The sequence below is a fragment of the Etheostoma spectabile genome, chromosome 2, assembly GCF_008692095.1.
Source record: "Etheostoma spectabile isolate EspeVRDwgs_2016 chromosome 2, UIUC_Espe_1.0, whole genome shotgun sequence".
In the NCBI taxonomy this organism is placed as follows: Eukaryota; Metazoa; Chordata; class Actinopteri; order Perciformes; family Percidae; genus Etheostoma; species Etheostoma spectabile.
The window spans coordinates 30,241,798-30,260,200 of record NC_045734.1 but is presented as its reverse complement, the minus strand read 5'-3'; the positions used below and the strand labels follow the sequence as shown (position 1 = coordinate 30,260,200).

Sequence of the window (18,403 nt, the reverse complement as noted above, 5' to 3'; positions counted from 1 at the left end):
TTATGGAAATACAGGACATTTTTATTACAGGGTTGTGGCCCTCTGCTCTTATGGAACATTCAGACTAGCATGAAGAATGTGACAAAAGAAAAACGGTTGAACAGAATTGCTGTCATGTTTCTTCCCTGTCAGTAGCTCTGCCGTTCACTCTTTGTATTTTACAGACTATCCCCCCCCCCCCCCCACACACACACCCTTTCATTCTCTCTTATCATGTTTAATGAATGTTTTGTCCGAGGCAGATGTGGCAGAAATGGCTTTTGGCACAAAAAAGAAAAGAAAAAGGAAGACCTATTGTGACCTCTCTCTCCTTCTAACGTTTCTGTTCTATTCATGTGGACAGAAAGCAGAGCCAACCTGCAACCGTCATGTTATTGTAGATAAAGTAGGGTGTGCTATAACCTGCAGGTAGAAGAATTATGAGTCACAATCAGCGCTGAAGAAAGTAAAAAATAGAATTGACACTAATTATTCATTAATTCACTTCTTTGATGAAAAACAACATTGTTGTGGAAGTAATAACTGCCTTTCCGTACCGCACATAAGAGGATACTTTCAAACAGGAAAAGCATGTTGCTTGGGAGTGTTTTCATTTTAAACCACAATCTTTTCCTAAACTCAACTAGTCACCGCAAGATGCTTATTTTCTCTTGCCTAAACTTAACTGTAACCTCTGCCAACCGGCAACTTGCGGCGCTCTGTACCCGGCTCACAGTCACCTATTCTCAAGGAACGGAACCACCAACTACCACTGACCAGCACCATAGTCAGTGGCACGAAGCTATGTAGCTGCTTAAATATGGAGCCAGAACAGAGACAGTAACCTGTGTTTGTCAATGCCAATTTACCGGTTACTGTCACTGTTCTAGCTCTATACCTAAACAGCTAGCAACTGGCACTCTGTAGCAGGTTGCTCTGCAGCCGATGGCACTCACTCGTCTTTTTGTATGTTATCATATGTTTCGGTGTGCAGAACTTTTTGTGCGATATCGTACAAACCCGTTCATGAGAATAAGTTGCACAAACTCATACTAAGAATAAAAATAATATACATAATATAATATTAAGTATATCTTCTTTTTTTTGTAGTATCACTTCTAATGGTTAGGATTACATTTCACTCACCATCTTATCCATACATACGGACATGGTTTGAAATGCATGGTTTAAACGGTGGATTTGTTGACAACCTGTCTGACCAATCATGTTGCCGGCTGATGTTACTCAGCGAGGGAAAACACACAAACAGAGACAGGATTACCTTTTATTGAATGGACTGTCACCAGTGATGACGTGAGTGGATTCAGGACCAAGTAGGAAGTGAATGCGCTGGTAGAAAGACCTCGCAGCCTACGGAAAATAAAAAAGGAAGTCAATACAGAGACAGATGCTGCTTCCTGTAACCCCTCGCTGGTATCTTGTGCTACACTGAAGAAGTGATGTGGATCTGTGTACCGGCAAATGACAGTTCTTATTTTGAATTTGTTTCTGATTGGAGCTCCTTACTTGCTGGGGAGCCAATAAGGACGGAGACTGGCTGAGCACTTCCGCCGGGTCAGGTGACCCTTTGCAGTATAACTGGTTCTGACAGGAGGGCTGCAGACAGCAGTCTGGATCCATACAGTCAGCCAAGCCATCTGGAACACACACACACACACACACAGTTATTATATTCAGAAACCTAAAAAGGATGCATTGAGACCTGAAATGGAAGGTCAATGTATGGAGCGATACTAAATTGATAATGGAAACGTTACAGGTGGATGAGGGATGAAAACAGGATGAGGATGGATGGATGGAGGAATGAGGACGCAACTGAGGGATTACATAAGAAGCAGTGAAGGATGATGAAGGGATTAAGAATAATTAACAATGCACGGATAAGGAAATGGCAGAGGAGCCAAGCAGAATTAAGAATGAAGGGATAAAGAAAGAGATAAAGTTGGACGCTAATGCATGGAGAGTATGGTCACATACACCATCAAGATTTAAAGAGGAATAGAGGACAAGAGTGACACTGTGTTGTCCAAATAAGATAAGTCAAACATGGACGGGGTTATGAGGTGGAAAGGAATAAATGAAGTCAGCGATGGAGAGAATGTAATGAAAAGAAAGAACCAACTGTGGCAAATGGACGAGGATGGTTTGGTTTGTAGTAGTATTAAAGAGAAAAAGAACAAGAAGACCGTTCCCTTGTACTCTGGATTTTTCCGATGAGGGGAAAAAGAAGAAATGGATGAATGAGCAGTGTGTTTACAAGGCACTGCCAAGAAAAATAAAGTCAGAGGGAAGGAAGAAGGACTGAGGGCTGCAATGATGAGAAGCAGGGAGGGGAATGATAGGAGATGAGAGATTAGGAAAGGAGGGATAAGTAAAGGACAGGGACCAAGAGTGCGGAGGATTGGAGCAGAGAGACAGATGGAGAGATGGAAGGATGGAAGGAGGAATGTGAGGTAATAAAATGTGGGCTGCCATTTGTTTCTGTTAGTTTATAAAAGTCAGTTGTACATCTGGTGAACAGGCACCAGACACACACACAACACACCACACACACACACACACACACACACACACACACACACACCACACACACACACACACACACACACACACACACACACACACACACACACAAACACAGACTTTCCTTCTCATCTTCTTTCTTCTCCACCTTTCCAATCACCACACTGCTCTCATCAAACCTAGTTCTGGTTTTAAGGTTTAACTCTGTGTCTCAGAGTATTATTTAGAGGGTGAAACTGCTGATAGCATATTTTTTTAGTTCATGGTTGTTTTTACTTTGATTGTTTTGACTACTTTCATGTCTTTTGTTTTAATAATCCCCTTAGAATTTACAACAGCAGAGTTTTATTAAAACTTCTTTCCCTTTCTAGACTGCTTATGTTAAAATTAAAAATAAATGGTACCAGTGCCTTTTGAATACTACAGCACATTTACTAATCATAAAGGACCCAATCCTGACCAAGGAAGATACTACATGTTCTGCATTCCTTTGGCAGCTGCAGATCTGAACTTTGTACGTATGGAGGTTAGCGCTCACTGCAGGAGCGCTACACATCAGTGTGCAGCTCTCAGCAGGTGGCAGCAGATAAGCCAGTTCATCAGTTGATCACTTTGATTGCATTAGATAGATAGATAGATAGATAGATAGCAACACATTCTCACTCTCCCATCACATAAAATACAGACGCTTGGCCTTTGGTGTTTGTTATTCACGCTAAAAGTCTACTTTAGCGTTGGGACTCTCTTGACAAGCGGGACATAAACCCTGATCTCCTGGGTGAAAGTCAGTTTTTGTCTAGGTATCTGACGCTGAGAGACACTCACCGAGCGTCTGTGTTTTACAAGATGTTAGTGAGAACAGGTTTTTTAATAGAACGATAAAACGTCAGCAGCGCAGTGTCTATTTAATGTTGTTTTGAGTGGTTACTGCAGAGGGAATGACAGAGTTCTTGTAAATATCTTTCCAGGCCAGTGGAACTTTGTACCGCTTGCATGATGGTAGTAACTGGAAAGAGTGGCGGAGGGGGTGAGAGGGCTCTCCTGATCACAGGGCGGTTGTAAAGTTCAGAAAGGGAGGTTAGGGGTGGGCCGATTATCTGAAAACTGGATGCAATGAGTGAACCAGAGTTAAAATGTCTTTGCTGATATGAAAAGTCCTAAGATCCTAAGATCCAGGTGAAGGCGCTGTTGTGGTTTTTTGAACACAAAGTCGGTGTTCTGTGCAAAGGACAGGCAGGTGTCAATGTTGTTTCCCAAGTATTTAAAGGGCTCAACTTGCTCCACCAGCTAACCCTGAGAGGACAGGTTGGATAAGATGGGAATGTCTCTTTTAAAGATTATGTTTTGGGCTTTTCCACCTGTACTTGATAGGACAGCTAGGTGAGAAAGGGGAGAGAGAGAGAGGGGGAAGACATGCAGGAAATCGGCGCCACACTGATGGGATGGTCTTTCGACTCTGCTCCCACACCACACCTCCTTTTTTAGTCAATACCGAGTCTGTGTTTGAAACATAAAGCTTCAAAAGGATTTCCACGTGACATACCTTTTCATCTAAGATAAGCTGATGTCTGCTTATATAGCTTTAGGTAGGTACTCTCTCACTTGCTATAACATCTAACATATGCTAGATACTGACATCAGCTAATGTCTACATTCCCTTTGTTGTCTTACTTTGAGTCAAGTGCGAATGGGGGTTGGGATGATTGGCTTTTCATTTTTTGTCAGTTCACTGCATATCTGTAGGAGGGTGCATACAATCATGGTACAGGGTTTCAAATACTGTATGCCACAACGAGTTAATATTGCATGTTTCAAACAACATAATGAACCACGCATGGATGCATAACTCAAATATCCACGGTTCTCTACATCATGTGATTTTATCATTTTAAATGCAAATTTGAAGACTGAACTCGTTCCTGAACCCTGAGTTGCTAACTGCTAACATCCTGCTGGTTTGGCCACATTTTTCATTGTTTTAACCCTATCCATGTCCATCCATCCAACAAACACAGGTCCTCTATTTGACCATGCATCTGCACACTCGTACAGTGTGTGCACACAAATATACCTCCTTCATTGTCCTTGCCATCGGTACAGAGTGTTTCCATGGCCACGTGACACCCGGCCCCTCTCCATCCTGATTGACAGATGCAGTGCCAGCCGCTGGCCTCCAGAGTGCATCGTCCGTTGTTGTTGCAGAGACCTGGACAACCCTCTGGGCACAGTGGACAAACACACATTTAGAAAAGTTAGAGCAGTGAGGTAGTGGGCTGGGGACACGCCTTGCCATCAGGGTGGGAACTATAGGCTTCAACCAATATACATTTTTGAAGGAAGGTGATGATAATTTTGTACTTGAGCTCTGAAAGATGATAATGAATGCAAAATATTCAGTGTTTCCCTATCAGCTCGGAGAAACCTCTGAAACAGCACTGAGGCCACCATGGGGCAATGAAGAAGAAGCCTGTTTTAAGGCATAAGGCTTTTGAAGGATTATTACAGGTTTCATAAAATCCTCCTATACCCCTGAAGGTATTTCCCTATCTTTGGTAGGGTAAAATTGTCACGAATGTCAAAAAAACAAGGCCTACAATGGTGTATAAGCTGCACTGTACTGCTGTGCACTAGAAATGTTTCAACAGCGCTCGCAGCATACACACATTTGTGTAACGCACATCAGTTAAGTAAAATAGTAAAGTAGACTTGAAGCGCAAAAACAAGCTTAGGATTGCAACTTTGCTTCAGATACGTGAGTTGTTACGTGGCCTTTGTATTTGTGCAATTGGAGCACGAGGGACAAACTAACTAAAAAATGCAGAATGGAAATGCTGAAACATGTCCGTCTAGACAAAAAAAACAGCAGCTCAGCTCTGGGCACTCTGGTGAGAACGTGCAAGTATTTGCAGACATTTCTGTGTGTAGTAATGAAGCATTACCAGAAACAAATCTATTTAAAGAAAGCAATGACTATGAAAAAACAGCAAAAGAAACTTGTATTGTGTAACTTTTATCGTTGCATAGTCTTTGGAAAGACTGTGTTAGAAGAGAGATGCTTAAGAACTAGGACGCCCCAAATCTAAGTCATTTCCTGTATCTGTGTCACGTGGGTTTCACCACCGCCACACCTCTTTACTAGACTAGCAGCAGGTCCTGAGTGTGTTGATTCCAAAGGGAGAACTGAACCTGAACACAGATTTCTCGCCTAATAGTTATAAAAGTAAAAATTGGACCCATTTCTTTACAAGCCACATATCTCACATGTCTGCTCCTCCTGCTGGTTTGTTTTGCGCCCTTCTATTTGTCTTCTCCATTTCAGTGTAGCCAATGGCTGTACAATAGTGATGGCCAAATGAAGCTTCATGAACCAGTGTCTTTATTTTCTGAGCCCACTAGATGGCGCTCTCTGTTCACCAATTGTTCGAGAATACACTGAATTGCAATGCCTTAGGTCTTTCTCTTAAAACCAAGAGCGCCATCGAGTGGACTCAGAACATAAAGACACTGGTTCACAAAGCTTCATTTGGCCATCACTACTGTACAACATGTCCCGACTTAGTGTTCATGGGAAATGTAGGATTAGTACTACAAGCAGTGTTGCCAGATAAAGATTCCGTTACTAAGCCAAACACACAAAAACACCCTAGTAACTTTACAATGATACCCGCCAAAATCAATTTTCACCCGCCGAATTGTGATTGGTTTAAGGAAATGCCAATAAACCACTGCATTTTTCTTCCATCCCAGAATGCTGTGTGGATTAGCCAGACCTTCCTCCGCAGCGCTTTGGAGGAAGGTCTGGCATTGCGAGACTAGTGCCGGCCCCACAGCACAGCTTATTTTGTCAGTGGTACGTGAATGAACATATTAATATACTTAATAAACAGGCTCAAGGTCAGCTGTAACCTGAAAGGCTTTCACCTAACACTTCAGTTAATATTCGTATTTCTGCCCCAGTCTAAAGGTATGAATGCTGTTTCAGAAGATTTCTCACCTCACAAGACTTCTCAAGACTACTCATTACTTAAGTTTGTTTTTTTCTGATAAATTTACACATATTGTATGTTAGTACAAAATGCTAGCTTCAGACCAAAGTACCTTCAAAGACCCATATTGGTTCAAACCTGATGTGTGTAAAGGCATTTGGCCCTGTGTGATCAACCTTTCTCCAACAAATGGAGTGACAGACTGAAAGACAAACTGATAGACAAATAAGACAGATCAATACATTAACCCACATGTGAGAGGCACAGACTGACAGACAGACACACAGTCAGCATTGAAATGCACTGACGTTGTAGTTTCACATGAACCACTAAGATTGTCTACAGCCAAAATGGCTACTGTGTGCTGCATGGCTTCAATCCGAAATGAATTCAAATAAAAGTTTTTTTTCCTCATCTGTAAACAAAGAAAGAAGACGTTATTGTTACATAAAATGGTGATGGAAAACTGCCATACACACAAAGAAAAAAAGAAAAAGAAAAATCTAAGTCGAAAGCAGAACATCCAAAAATTTGAGTTTATCAGTTTAAAGTGTAAAGTCTAACCAAATCTGAGGGAAATTTACACCCGGCGAGCTGACAAAGACTGTTCTTTGAAAGGAAGTTCTTATGCTTTAGAAATAGGGAAAAACAAAATCACAGGTTAAAATCCATGTGAAAACACAACAGGTAGACAGATACACAGCGCACAAAGTATAGGGAGGGCAGGGTGGTTTGGACTGCATGCCTCCAAAGGCTATACTTTATGCCTCTGTTTGACATTCCTCCATCACAGAAAAGACAGTGAGGCTGGCAACCAGTTTGATAAACGCTAAGTGTCGGAACCAAGCAAAGCCCAGCTGGAGAGACGGAAAAAGGGATGGAGGTAAAGAGGAAGGGTGAAGTGGTGAGAAAGGGGAAAAGTAGAAGAAAATAGAGAGAGAGACAGAAAAGTGAAGGTACATAGACGGGAGACAGAGGAAACAGCAGCTGGCTAAATTCACACATACATATAAATATAAATATCAGGCTTGTGGATGCAAGACAAAACAGGAGTCACACATCTTGGGTTTGTGTCTGCTTGTGAGTGTGTGTGTGTGTGTGTGTGTGTGTGTGCGAGCATTTCCATTTTTGTGAGTATGTGCTTGAGTGCATCTTCATCTGTATAGTCTGTGTTTTGTGTGTGGAAATCAGAGACAGGGACAATAAAGATGTTACAGAAAAACAACTAATAACTGCAGACTGCAGAAATAACAACAGAAGTATAACAATAAGACAATACAAAAAAAGGCATACACCGAGCGTTTAGGAAGACTGACGTGAAAAAAAAAGAATAATAGGCAGAAAAAGAAAAAAAATGGAATGAATCAGAATCAAATAAAGTTTAAGTTAACAAAGCAGAGTGTGAAGTGTTTGTATTTTGGGACAGTAAGGCCTTTATTAAGTCTTTGGCATGAATTACCTTTATATCCTGAGAATAGGAGAGGGCACGGGGGAGAGAGGGAGGAAAATTAGGGAAAAAAAGTAAATTGAAACAAAAGCAGCACTGCCAAATATACTCTCTGTGGTGGACAGATGTAAATGGCAGCCAAAGGAAAAGGAGGAGGGGGAGAGAGAGCTGGGATCACGGGACTGCAATAACACAGAGGAGACACAGCAGTAGGACCTCAACAGTTCATTCAAATCTGTCTCTGTTCACATTTAAATCACACAGGACGGAAGAAGGATCAAAGGCAGCTGATCAAAAAATTACAAAAAGGTTGCACAGTTGATTTTTTTCCCATTTGATTAATCGTAGAAGTCCTCAAACAACAACTTTAAGTGAATAAAAAAGAATCTGGGTGAAACAATAGAAGTTGAAAAGTTGAAATTTGTATACTGATATACTGTTTAATATATTCTGTATGATATACTGGTATACGATATCACATATTCTGTGTGATATACTAAATGTAGCACATTTGGAAGAAGAAGTTAGTAGAGGCAGGATGAAGCAGCAACCACGGCTCGTGTCCTGAGCTGCGGTTCCTCTAATAACCACTAGATGCTGACAAGAAGAGTGTTTAACTGTAAATCAGGAGTTTTAATAATTATAATAATATTTTTTTACACATAACACACAGGCCTGAAATACCGACACTCAGTACACATGCACTAATGGAAAGATATCAGATTGAAGGGGCTGCAGCTGCTGTTTTACAGGTGCCCCGAGCCGTTGGGGGTTTGGTGCCTTGCTTAAGAACACCTTGGCAGTGCCCAGAAAGTGTACTGGCACCTCTCCAGCTACCGATCCGCCCCCATACCTTAGTCCGTATGGGGACTTGAACTCAATTCCCTACAGACTGAGCTACTGCAACTTCACAATCTAGGAATAAACTAGCAATAAAGAGCAAAAGGCATCATTGAGTTGCATTATGGGAAGCGTAGGATGTAGCATTTTTGGACCCAAGTTAGAAGTCATGTTATCATTATGTAATAATGAATGATTTATCCTGTTTTTATAGCTTCAAATAACTAATATCCGAAAAATGAACACCTGAACAAATGGATCAGAACTACTTAAAATGACAGAAAACATAATTGGGAAAATAATATTTGACGTGCACTTTGATTTTTTATTTGGATTTTTTAACATTGAGGGGGCGTGGTTTAGGACCCAAACTGCAGCCGTTCCCCAGGAGCCCATCCAGATGATGTGTATGCACCAACCCCAGGTGGTTTTAAACACTTGGTCTTTATTTTATAGGCTGGTTCCAGAATGTTTTAGACTTACCGTAATCGATTTCAATTGGATTATTTTAACTTTAACCAAGTGTTTTAGTTGCCTAACCTTAATTAGAGTTGTCTCAAACATTGGCATTGAACATATTGCTGGCTTTTGTAGAATCATCCAACATCTGCACCGCCCAAGACAATTCTGATTGGTTTAAAGAAATACCATTAAACCAGAGCATGTTTTCCTAACGTGCTCAAATGCTTTGTGGAGTAGCCAGATATTGCTATATGGCAAAGCAATACTATATCACAGGATTACTGCTTGTTTGGGGACATGCTTAATATTGACGCTATGTCAGTCAGTTCATCACACTCAGGTTGCTGATTGGTGGTCTAGCCTCAGCTCCAGGCCCACTCTCCAGCTTCAGGCCAGCAGATGTTTCCTTGCCTCAACAGTTGACAGCTAGGCCTGAAACAATTATAACATAATTGTCTGCCAATTCCCCCCCCCACTTTGTTTAACCGCGATTGATTGCTTACATTAGCTAAGGTCTTAACCCTTATGTTGTCTTCCCGTCAACCATAAAATTGTTTTGGTCTTATTTTTTTTCGACATTATTGCTTTTTTGTCACTTTTTCAATGTTGTGGGTGCATTTATTGATGTTCTTGATGTGTTTTAAAAAGTGTTTTAATATTTTTAATGTTGACATTTTCAGCGCTTATTTTGACGGCCCATTTGTTGTGATAAAAAATTAACTGAAAACGGGTCAAATTTGACCCAAGGACAACATGAGGGTTAAGGGGTATGATTGGTAATAGTTTTAGATAGAGATTAGATAGATAGATTTTGTTTAGATATGCTAAATTGTAATGATAGAAGTGACTATTGGTCAGACTAGATATTTTCATTATTATTTCATTATTTTTGGCAATTGAACCTATTCACGTTCATAGCAAAAAGAAGGGGATACTGTTAGAAAATATGTTTTATGTTCATAAAGAGGAGTTCTTTGTTTCATAGGCTATGTATTTATGTTATCACATGATCTGGGTCACATGACAGTGATTATATAACCCAAAAAATTAGAATTCACTCAAAACTTAAAAAAAACAAAAACTAAAAAAATTATGATTTGGGCTGAAAAAGTATTATATTCTTCGCATTATTTTTTAACAATTAGTTGAAATATTACAGCTCTCTAAAGAGAAATAAAAATATGGTAAATTCCCCTACCTTTATGACGGGTGCAAAAAGGAAAAAGGGGGGTAGTGGGGGTTTTGGGAGTTTGGCCCGGGATTTTAAAAATTTGGTGGGGAAAGTGAAAAAACACTCCATTACCCCACTGATGCCCTTACAGGCCTTACCCCTCCACCTATGGAGTGCTCATGGCACGACGACTTGGTTTTAAGGGTATGGCTTTTTTCCATGTATGAATGGGGAACTTTTCAATGTTCACGAAATTACAGCCCAAAAACCCCAACCAAACAAGGGGACGTATCTGCCTGATGTAAGGAAAGGCCTTTAAATCCCAAAAATTTTTTCTTTCCTTGCCCCATACGCCTGCCTTGGGCAATGAATTGAGCACCTTTTTGAGAATATTCCCTGTTGCCACAAAAGGCTTAAAACCCGAATTTATTTTCTGGTTTTATAGTGCAAAAGGGCCCTTGCTTTTCGATTGGTAAAAACTTGCAATTCACAATTTTTTGTATAAAATAAGGGAGACTGCATCTTTGGCCAAAAGCCAACTTGCGGTCAGATTTGGTTGCTTAAAAAATTTACGCACAGTAAAATACGCCTGGGTTTTTAGACTGGACAGGAGAGAAACAGTTTCGGAAAACTATAAAACAGACCGGATTTCATTTTTACGTCAGAAATGTCCAAATTAATTTGCCTGTCCCGGACTAACGTCTCTAAAAACATAAATAGTATTGCATCCAAACACAAAGAAGTTTTAAATATAATTCAAACATAGGGTATCTACTAGGGAATAAGTGGAACATTAACAACTCAGTATGTTCTTTCTTTTCATTGTTTTGTTTTTGTCGGTACTTGTTCTGTTTCATGCTTAATTTCCCCCTTTTTTTTGATCCAGCTTCAACATACTAGAAAGTGGATCACGTCACTAAATGTGATTGTTAAGAGCAGTAACAAGCTGTAAAGCAACCTTAAAAAACAAGTCAGCAATATCAAACCAATTCCTAACACAACGGTAAAAAGCCAGGAATCTAATGATGGAGGTAAACATACCTCATTCATTTCCTCAGATTTTGAATTTCTGAGCTATTTCTTTTTAACTTTTGATGAAAAATAACAATTTACCGCAAATATGGTCCGGTTTTTTTTTCAAGAAATTTAGGAGGCTGAAGTAGGCATTTGATGACAAACACGCAGTGTTAACCCTCTGAGAGGCAAAAGACGCAGCAGTGAGTCCAAGCGATGTTTGACAACACTCCTACTCAAAAAGCGATATTACGAAATTTCATTTTAGACATTTATTTACAATTTTTATTTATATATTAAGCTACTTTTGTGAACCCAAGACTTTTGCAAAGGCATTTCAAGCGCCGAAACCATTGACTGTAGGTATGTTTGAGAAATATTTCCACTTTAGAGCCAAATTATGTCTTTATGCATTGCTCTGGAACAGCTCTATAGAAAGCTGAGTTTGGTCTGAACATTATGATATAAAACACATGGGGATCAGTTTATATCTAAACACCCTAAAAAGGAGAATTCAAGAAGATATCTAAAAGTGCCCTTAGACCTCAGAGGGTTTATTAAATGTGATTTTATCAGGATAAACCCCTAGAGATACATCTTCTCATTTTCAACGGTGTCTCAGCATTTGTAAAATCAACATGTAAGGTAAAAAAAAACCTCTCCAGGTTTTAATTCTATCTTATAAGATAGTATCTGAGTTTGCATCCTAATAGGCAACAGAAAAAAAGCCATTGTGCATTTGGGTAAGGACAATCCTGAAATGAACAGTAATAGTGCATGTTTTCAGAGCTGGCAAAACGATAGAGGGGATGAGCGGAAAAAAACAGAAGATATCCAAGGCATCCAAAATTTAAAAATAAGTTCGCAATAAATATGTAAATAAAATAACCACTGAAGCAGCCACAGCTTCACATGGAGAGAACGGCAAAGGAAGAAGGGACGACGACAAAAAGCAAGTGATGAGGAGAAGAAGAGAAAAGAGCACAATACCTTTTACTCTAATGTCCGGATTGTGAGCTTTAAGAAGGAAGGGGGGGGGAAAGAAAGGAAGCAGATAGATAGAAAGAGAGCATTTAGTCCAGATATTGGGCAGTAGAATAGTAACAACAATGTTAAAAACAACAGACAAAGCCAGAAATCTTGGTGTAGTCATGGACTCAGACCTGAACTTTAACAGCCACATTAAGACAATTACAAGTCAGCCTACTCACCTTAAGAATATATCAAGGTTAAAGGACTTATGTGTCAACAGGATTTGGAAAACTTGTCATGCCTTTATCTTCAGTAGACTTGACTACTGTAACGGGGTCTTTACAGGTATCCCTAAAAAATCAATCAGACAGCTGCAGCTGATTCAGAACGCTGCTGCTCGGTCCTCACTAAGACCAAGAGACTGGATCACATCACTCCGTTCTGAAGTCTTTACCACTGCTTCCTGTGTCTCAAAGAATTGATTTCAAAGTACTCTTGCTAGTTTATAAATCACTTAACGGTTTAGGTCCAAATATATTGCTGATCTGCTACTACACTATGAACCACCCAGACCTCTCAGGTCATCTGGGACAGGTCTGCTTTCTGTCCCCAGAGTCAGAACTAAACAGGTGAAGCAGCTTTCAGTTTCTATGCTCCTCATATCTGGAATAAACTCCCAGAAACCTGTAGATCCCTGCTACTCTCAGTTCTTTTAAATCAAGGCTGAAGACCTTTCTATTGATGCTGCCTTTCTTTAAATGACTAATCATTTCTTTAAATTTTATGCTGCACTGTAAATTTTATTCTTGTGTTTTATGTTTCTCTTTGTTTTTAACTGTCTATTCATGTGTTTTACCGGTTTTAATGCTTGTGATTTTTAACTGTTTTACTTGTGTTTTATCTGTTTAACTGATTTTGTGTAAAGCACTTTGAATTGCCTTGTTGCTGAAATGTGCTATACAAATAAAGCTGCCTTGCCTTGCCTAACAAAACCCCTCCAGTGTCACCACCAGTGAAAGGAGACACCAGAGAGAGGGAGAATTTCAATTAGACACAAACAGAGAAAGGGACAGAAAGACGCTATTATTCTTCATCATATTCATCTAAGACACCTCATTAACGCGAGGGAAGGTTATTGGGTCCAAAACCAGTTGACTAGTGTACATATGGATTGCACTGGCTTAAGAAAAACGTAAGCTGAGATATTTCCATGCTGAAAATATTAAAACAGCAAATTAATGAATATGGAAACAGTCACAGTGAGGTCACATTTTCCAGCAGACTTTAACATAAAATGTAAATGTGATGGTTAGTGAATAGAGGACAGGAGAAGAAAGGAGCGAGCCTGTATCCTCTCCCCAGCCATACAATCTGTCCAAACACTGTTGGCTAAGCACTCTAAGTGGATTTCCCCTCATCTCTTTGTCGTTATGCTCTCAACGTCCTTTCCACGTGTCAGCGTGTGTGTGTGTGTTTGTGTGTGTGTCTGTCTGTGTGTGTTTGTGACAATAACTAAAGCCAATTTGCAACTCTTTCCCAGCAATACTGTAGCTGTCTTTTTTTTGCTTTTTTTCGCGGTGGTGAACTGAAGCAGCAACAAAGGCCCCCGTTCTCATCTGTTTCACCGTTTAACTGTTACAACACAACAGGATGTTTTCCAACTCGACATGGATACTCACTTAAAAACACAATCCAATGTCAGTAGGTACGGTAGACACCAAGCAAAATAAGGAAAGAAAGGGTTCTTTCCATCAACAATGAGTAATAGCTGTTCTTCAGTGGTTCGGTCGGTGTTTTACGTTTTTTTTCCACTGCTAGATGCCAGTGTATGTCAAGATAAGCTATCTGAGGTTACATGCACAGTTGTGAAAATGTGAAAAACACGTCCTTTACTATTAGGGGTGTCACGATACTAAAACACAGTAAAATAACACGATTCTCGATGCCGATTTCGATACCAAGGGTAAAAAAAAAAATTGACTGAAGTTTAAGTTCGTCATGAAGCAATGCCAAATTGGAGTATAACTTTATTGTCTTGTTAGTGCTATCTGGCAACCCAAAAGTAAAAATGGTTTGGGAAAGGCTTTCCTCTCAATCTCTTTGCACAGAGAACATACTCATTTCACTCATTTCCATTTTAGGAAAGGAATAAGTAACGCTTGCGTGTGAAAGTATACAATTTTTTGGGGATATTGAGAAACATCTCGCAGTCTCACTTTCCCTTCTTACACTTTTCGTGTAGTGTGTGTGCGCGTGTGTTGTGATCCCACTCACCGATATTACAGTGCTCCCCTGTCCATCCTTGGTCACACTCACACTTCCCCTCCTTACACACTCCATTCTTGCTGCACAGTGGATGGCAGGCCTTCTGGTCACACACAGTTCCTGTCCAGCCCTCCTCGCATCGACACACGCCGCCGTAACAGACGCCGTGGCTGCCACAGACCACTTCACACACCTCTGTTGGACAACGAAAGAAGAAATATTATTACACATGCAAACACAGAAACACAACAGTAGCTGTGATATCTTCTCTGCATTTGTAGGTTTGTGGAACATGAATACTGTACTGAACCATTATCAACAATACTGTGAATATGCTGTGAGAAGATTTATCATGATACTGACAGGATTGTACCTATGTGTGTGTTGTTGAGTGTGTTTGAATGTTGTTGACAGATCCCAAGAAAAGGTCAAGAACCAGTTTATTTCGTTTGTGAATCTGTGTGTGTGTGTTTTACATACGAAGCGGCGTGACTTAATTGGATGTGTGTTTAACGGTTTTGACAAGACAATACTCACGTAACAGCCAAAGGCAACACAAACAGAACACACACTCACACACACATATTCCTTTCCTCTTGTCTTTGTTTTTATGTCAAGCCATCTGTTACTGATCTGCATTCCTCCTCCAGCTTTTTTTATATCCCACCTCTTTTGTTGCATCAATACTGTCACTTGTTTCTCTCTCTCTTTTTCTCTCCCTCACAGGCAGCAAAGCAATAGATAACATTGCTCATTTATTCAAATCCAAAAACAACTTGGGTCCTTCTGCTGACAGATGACCTCTACTGGACATGTACATTATGGCTGCAAGGATAGAAAGAACGTGACATTGTCATAACAGCGCAAAACCCTTTACGCCGCCTTCACACTGGCACTCGAAATCAGCTCCATAATACGCAATGTTCCCCCAACGGACGTCGTACTGCACCGCTGAAAGCGTCGGATATGAGACTAGAACGACTCGTTCTCTCAGTCAGCTGAGGGCTATAGAGATATAAACAGAAAGGCTGCTGCGTGGAGAAAGTTGCCCAGGATGTAAAGTCGGCTGGTTGAATGTGTAGCCGGATAAAGTCAATATTTCAATGTCTGTTGCTAACTATACATTTTAATTGTATTGTAACTGCCCTAATAAGTTTTAAAATTAAAAAAATTACATGACAACATGTCGTTATGAAATCACTATTACTTTTTTTAAGTTAAGAATTCAGTTTTGTTTATCAATTCCACAGCAACGCTAACTTACGCTCGGATTGTCGGATAGGAACCATCAGTCGTACGAGTTCAATTTTTTTAACGCATCTGCAGATGGACAATGGGAAAGTTGTTTTTGTTTTGGTTGAACGTGAAACTTTTTTCCACGACCATTTTCATGCTTTCCAAATAAGTGAAAGCATCCCTAGGAAGATTTTTGTTCTAGAAAGGGATACATTAAAGCATTTCAAATCGTTTGATGCCCAAATGTCCTATGGGCGTGATTCAAATTCTTATGTTGTTTTAGAAAGTTGTATTGTTTAAGTGAATGTTTGCTGAAAAAAGGTTTACACTGTCAGTAAAGAAAGCACTTTTATTCAAAAAATAACTTGTTACACAAGTATTCATGTAGCATGGATTGTTAAACACTATGGATTTGTCAATACAAATAAATATTTGTAGAAATAATGTAATGTGGTGTATTGTTTTTTGTTTTATGTAGTCTTTTTCACCTAAAACTTAATTTTATATCAACTCTATAAGTGTTAAATAAAACATACTTTAAGTGTTGATTGTTAACACTATTAAGGAGTTTACATTAAAATTGACTCAAGGTTAGAGTTTTATTTTACTCTACATGGGATTAGTGTTTAACTCCCACAGTAGTTCAGTTTTAACTCCTGAAAAGGGTTAAAAGATCAACTCCTACAAAATAGTTACTTTAACTCTGCCCTAGAGTTTATTTGATGGTCTCACATGTACACTCAAATTGAGTTGATTTAAACTCCCAGAGAGTTTATTCCAAAGGCTCAAATTTGCTGTGTGGATGAGCAACAGACACGATTATTTTCCCACCGCACTCGTTTGCATTGTCTGAACCCAGTTGCATGCGGCCTGCGAATCTCCTTAGGGAGTTAATGACTTCGATACAGCAGCTGTATCTGCTGTGCCAATGTGAAGGTGGTGTTAGGGCGGAGGTCAGACAGGATACATGGGTCGACAAAGCATTTAATTGTGTTTCCCATTTCCTCTATTGACAAGTTTGGTTTCCTTTAAAGGTTCCATGGCATGAAAATGTCCCTTTATGAGTTTTTTTAACATTAAGATGAGTTCCCCCAGCCTGCCTATGACCACCCCAGTGGCTAGAAATGGTGATAGGTGTTAACCGAGCCCCGGGCATCCTGCTCTGCCTTTGAGAAAATGAAAACTCAGATGGGCCAATCTGGAAACTTGCCCCTTATGAGGTCATCCCCTCCCCCCTCCTCTTCAAAAGATACAGACTCAAAAATGGCACAGCCTAAGGAAAGCTCAGTGTGGGACTGGCTCTAGTGGCTGGAATTCAAGGCTCAATTTTGGGAAAGAGACTTCAGATACAGTATTAGGGGACCACTAAGGTCTATATAAAAGAGACTTCAGATACAGTATTAGGGGACCACTAAGGTCTATATAAAAGAGACTTCAGATACAGTATTAGGGGACCACTAAGGTCTATATAAAAGAGACTTCAGATACAGTATTAGGGGACCACTAAGGTCTATATAAAGAGACTTCAGATACAGTATTAGGGGACCACTAAGGTCTATATTAAAGAGACTTCAGATACAGTATTAGGGGACCACTAAGGTCTATAAAAAAGAGTCTTCAGATACAGTATTATGGGACCACTAAGGTCTATATAAAAGAGACTTCAGATACAGTATTAGGGGACCACTAAGGTCTATATTAAAGAGACTTCAGATACAGTATTAGGGACCACTAAGGTCTATATAAAAGCGACTTCAGATACAGTATTAGGGACCACTAAGGTCTATATAAAAGAGACTTTCAATACAGTATTAGGGGACAGCTAAGGTCTATATAAAAGAGACTTCAGATACAGTATTAGGGGACCACTAAGGTCTATATAAAAGAGACTTCAGATACAGTATTAGGGGACCACTAAGGTCTATATAAAAGAGACTTCAGACACAGTATTAGGGGACCACTAAGGTCTATATAAAGAGACTTCAGATACAGTATTAGGGGACAACTAAGGTCTATATAAAAGAGACTTCATATACAGTATTAGGGGACCACTAAGGTCTACATAAAAGAGACTTCAGATACAGTATTAGGGGACCACTAAGGTAAGGTCTATATAAAAGAGACTTCAGATACAGTATTAGGGGACCACTAAGGTCTATATAAAAGAGACTTCAGATACAGTATTAGGGGACCACTAAGGTCTATATAAAAGCATCCAAAGGGCACCATGCCATGGTGCGTTTAAGCATGACCACCATCTTTCCCTGACCTTAAACAAGTTGTTTTTGTGCCTAACCTTCCCAAACCATGTCCATAGCAGTGGCAGATCAGAAAACAGCTAAATTAATTTCAGAAGGCACTGTCAAATGATGTTGTGCTGTTATGATCATATAGGTTTGTTGTTGCATAGCAAATCATCAGTCATTTGGGAATGCAATGACAAAACCTATATCATCATTTTGTTTTGAAGCACTTGAAATGCAACAA

General features: G+C 39.8%; 1 protein-coding gene across 1 annotated transcript in view; it reads right to left on the bottom strand.

Annotated features, from left to right (window-relative positions):
• Positions 1 to 18,403, bottom strand: part of tenm3 (teneurin transmembrane protein 3) — a 257,341-nt gene that overhangs the window by 73,353 nt on the left and 165,585 nt on the right. Inside the window, 4 exon segments of the mRNA XM_032528287.1 lie at positions 1,262 to 1,350; positions 1,507 to 1,637; positions 4,595 to 4,741; positions 14,690 to 14,875. Coding sequence (XP_032384178.1) covers positions 1,262 to 1,350; positions 1,507 to 1,637; positions 4,595 to 4,741; positions 14,690 to 14,875 — 553 coding nt within the window.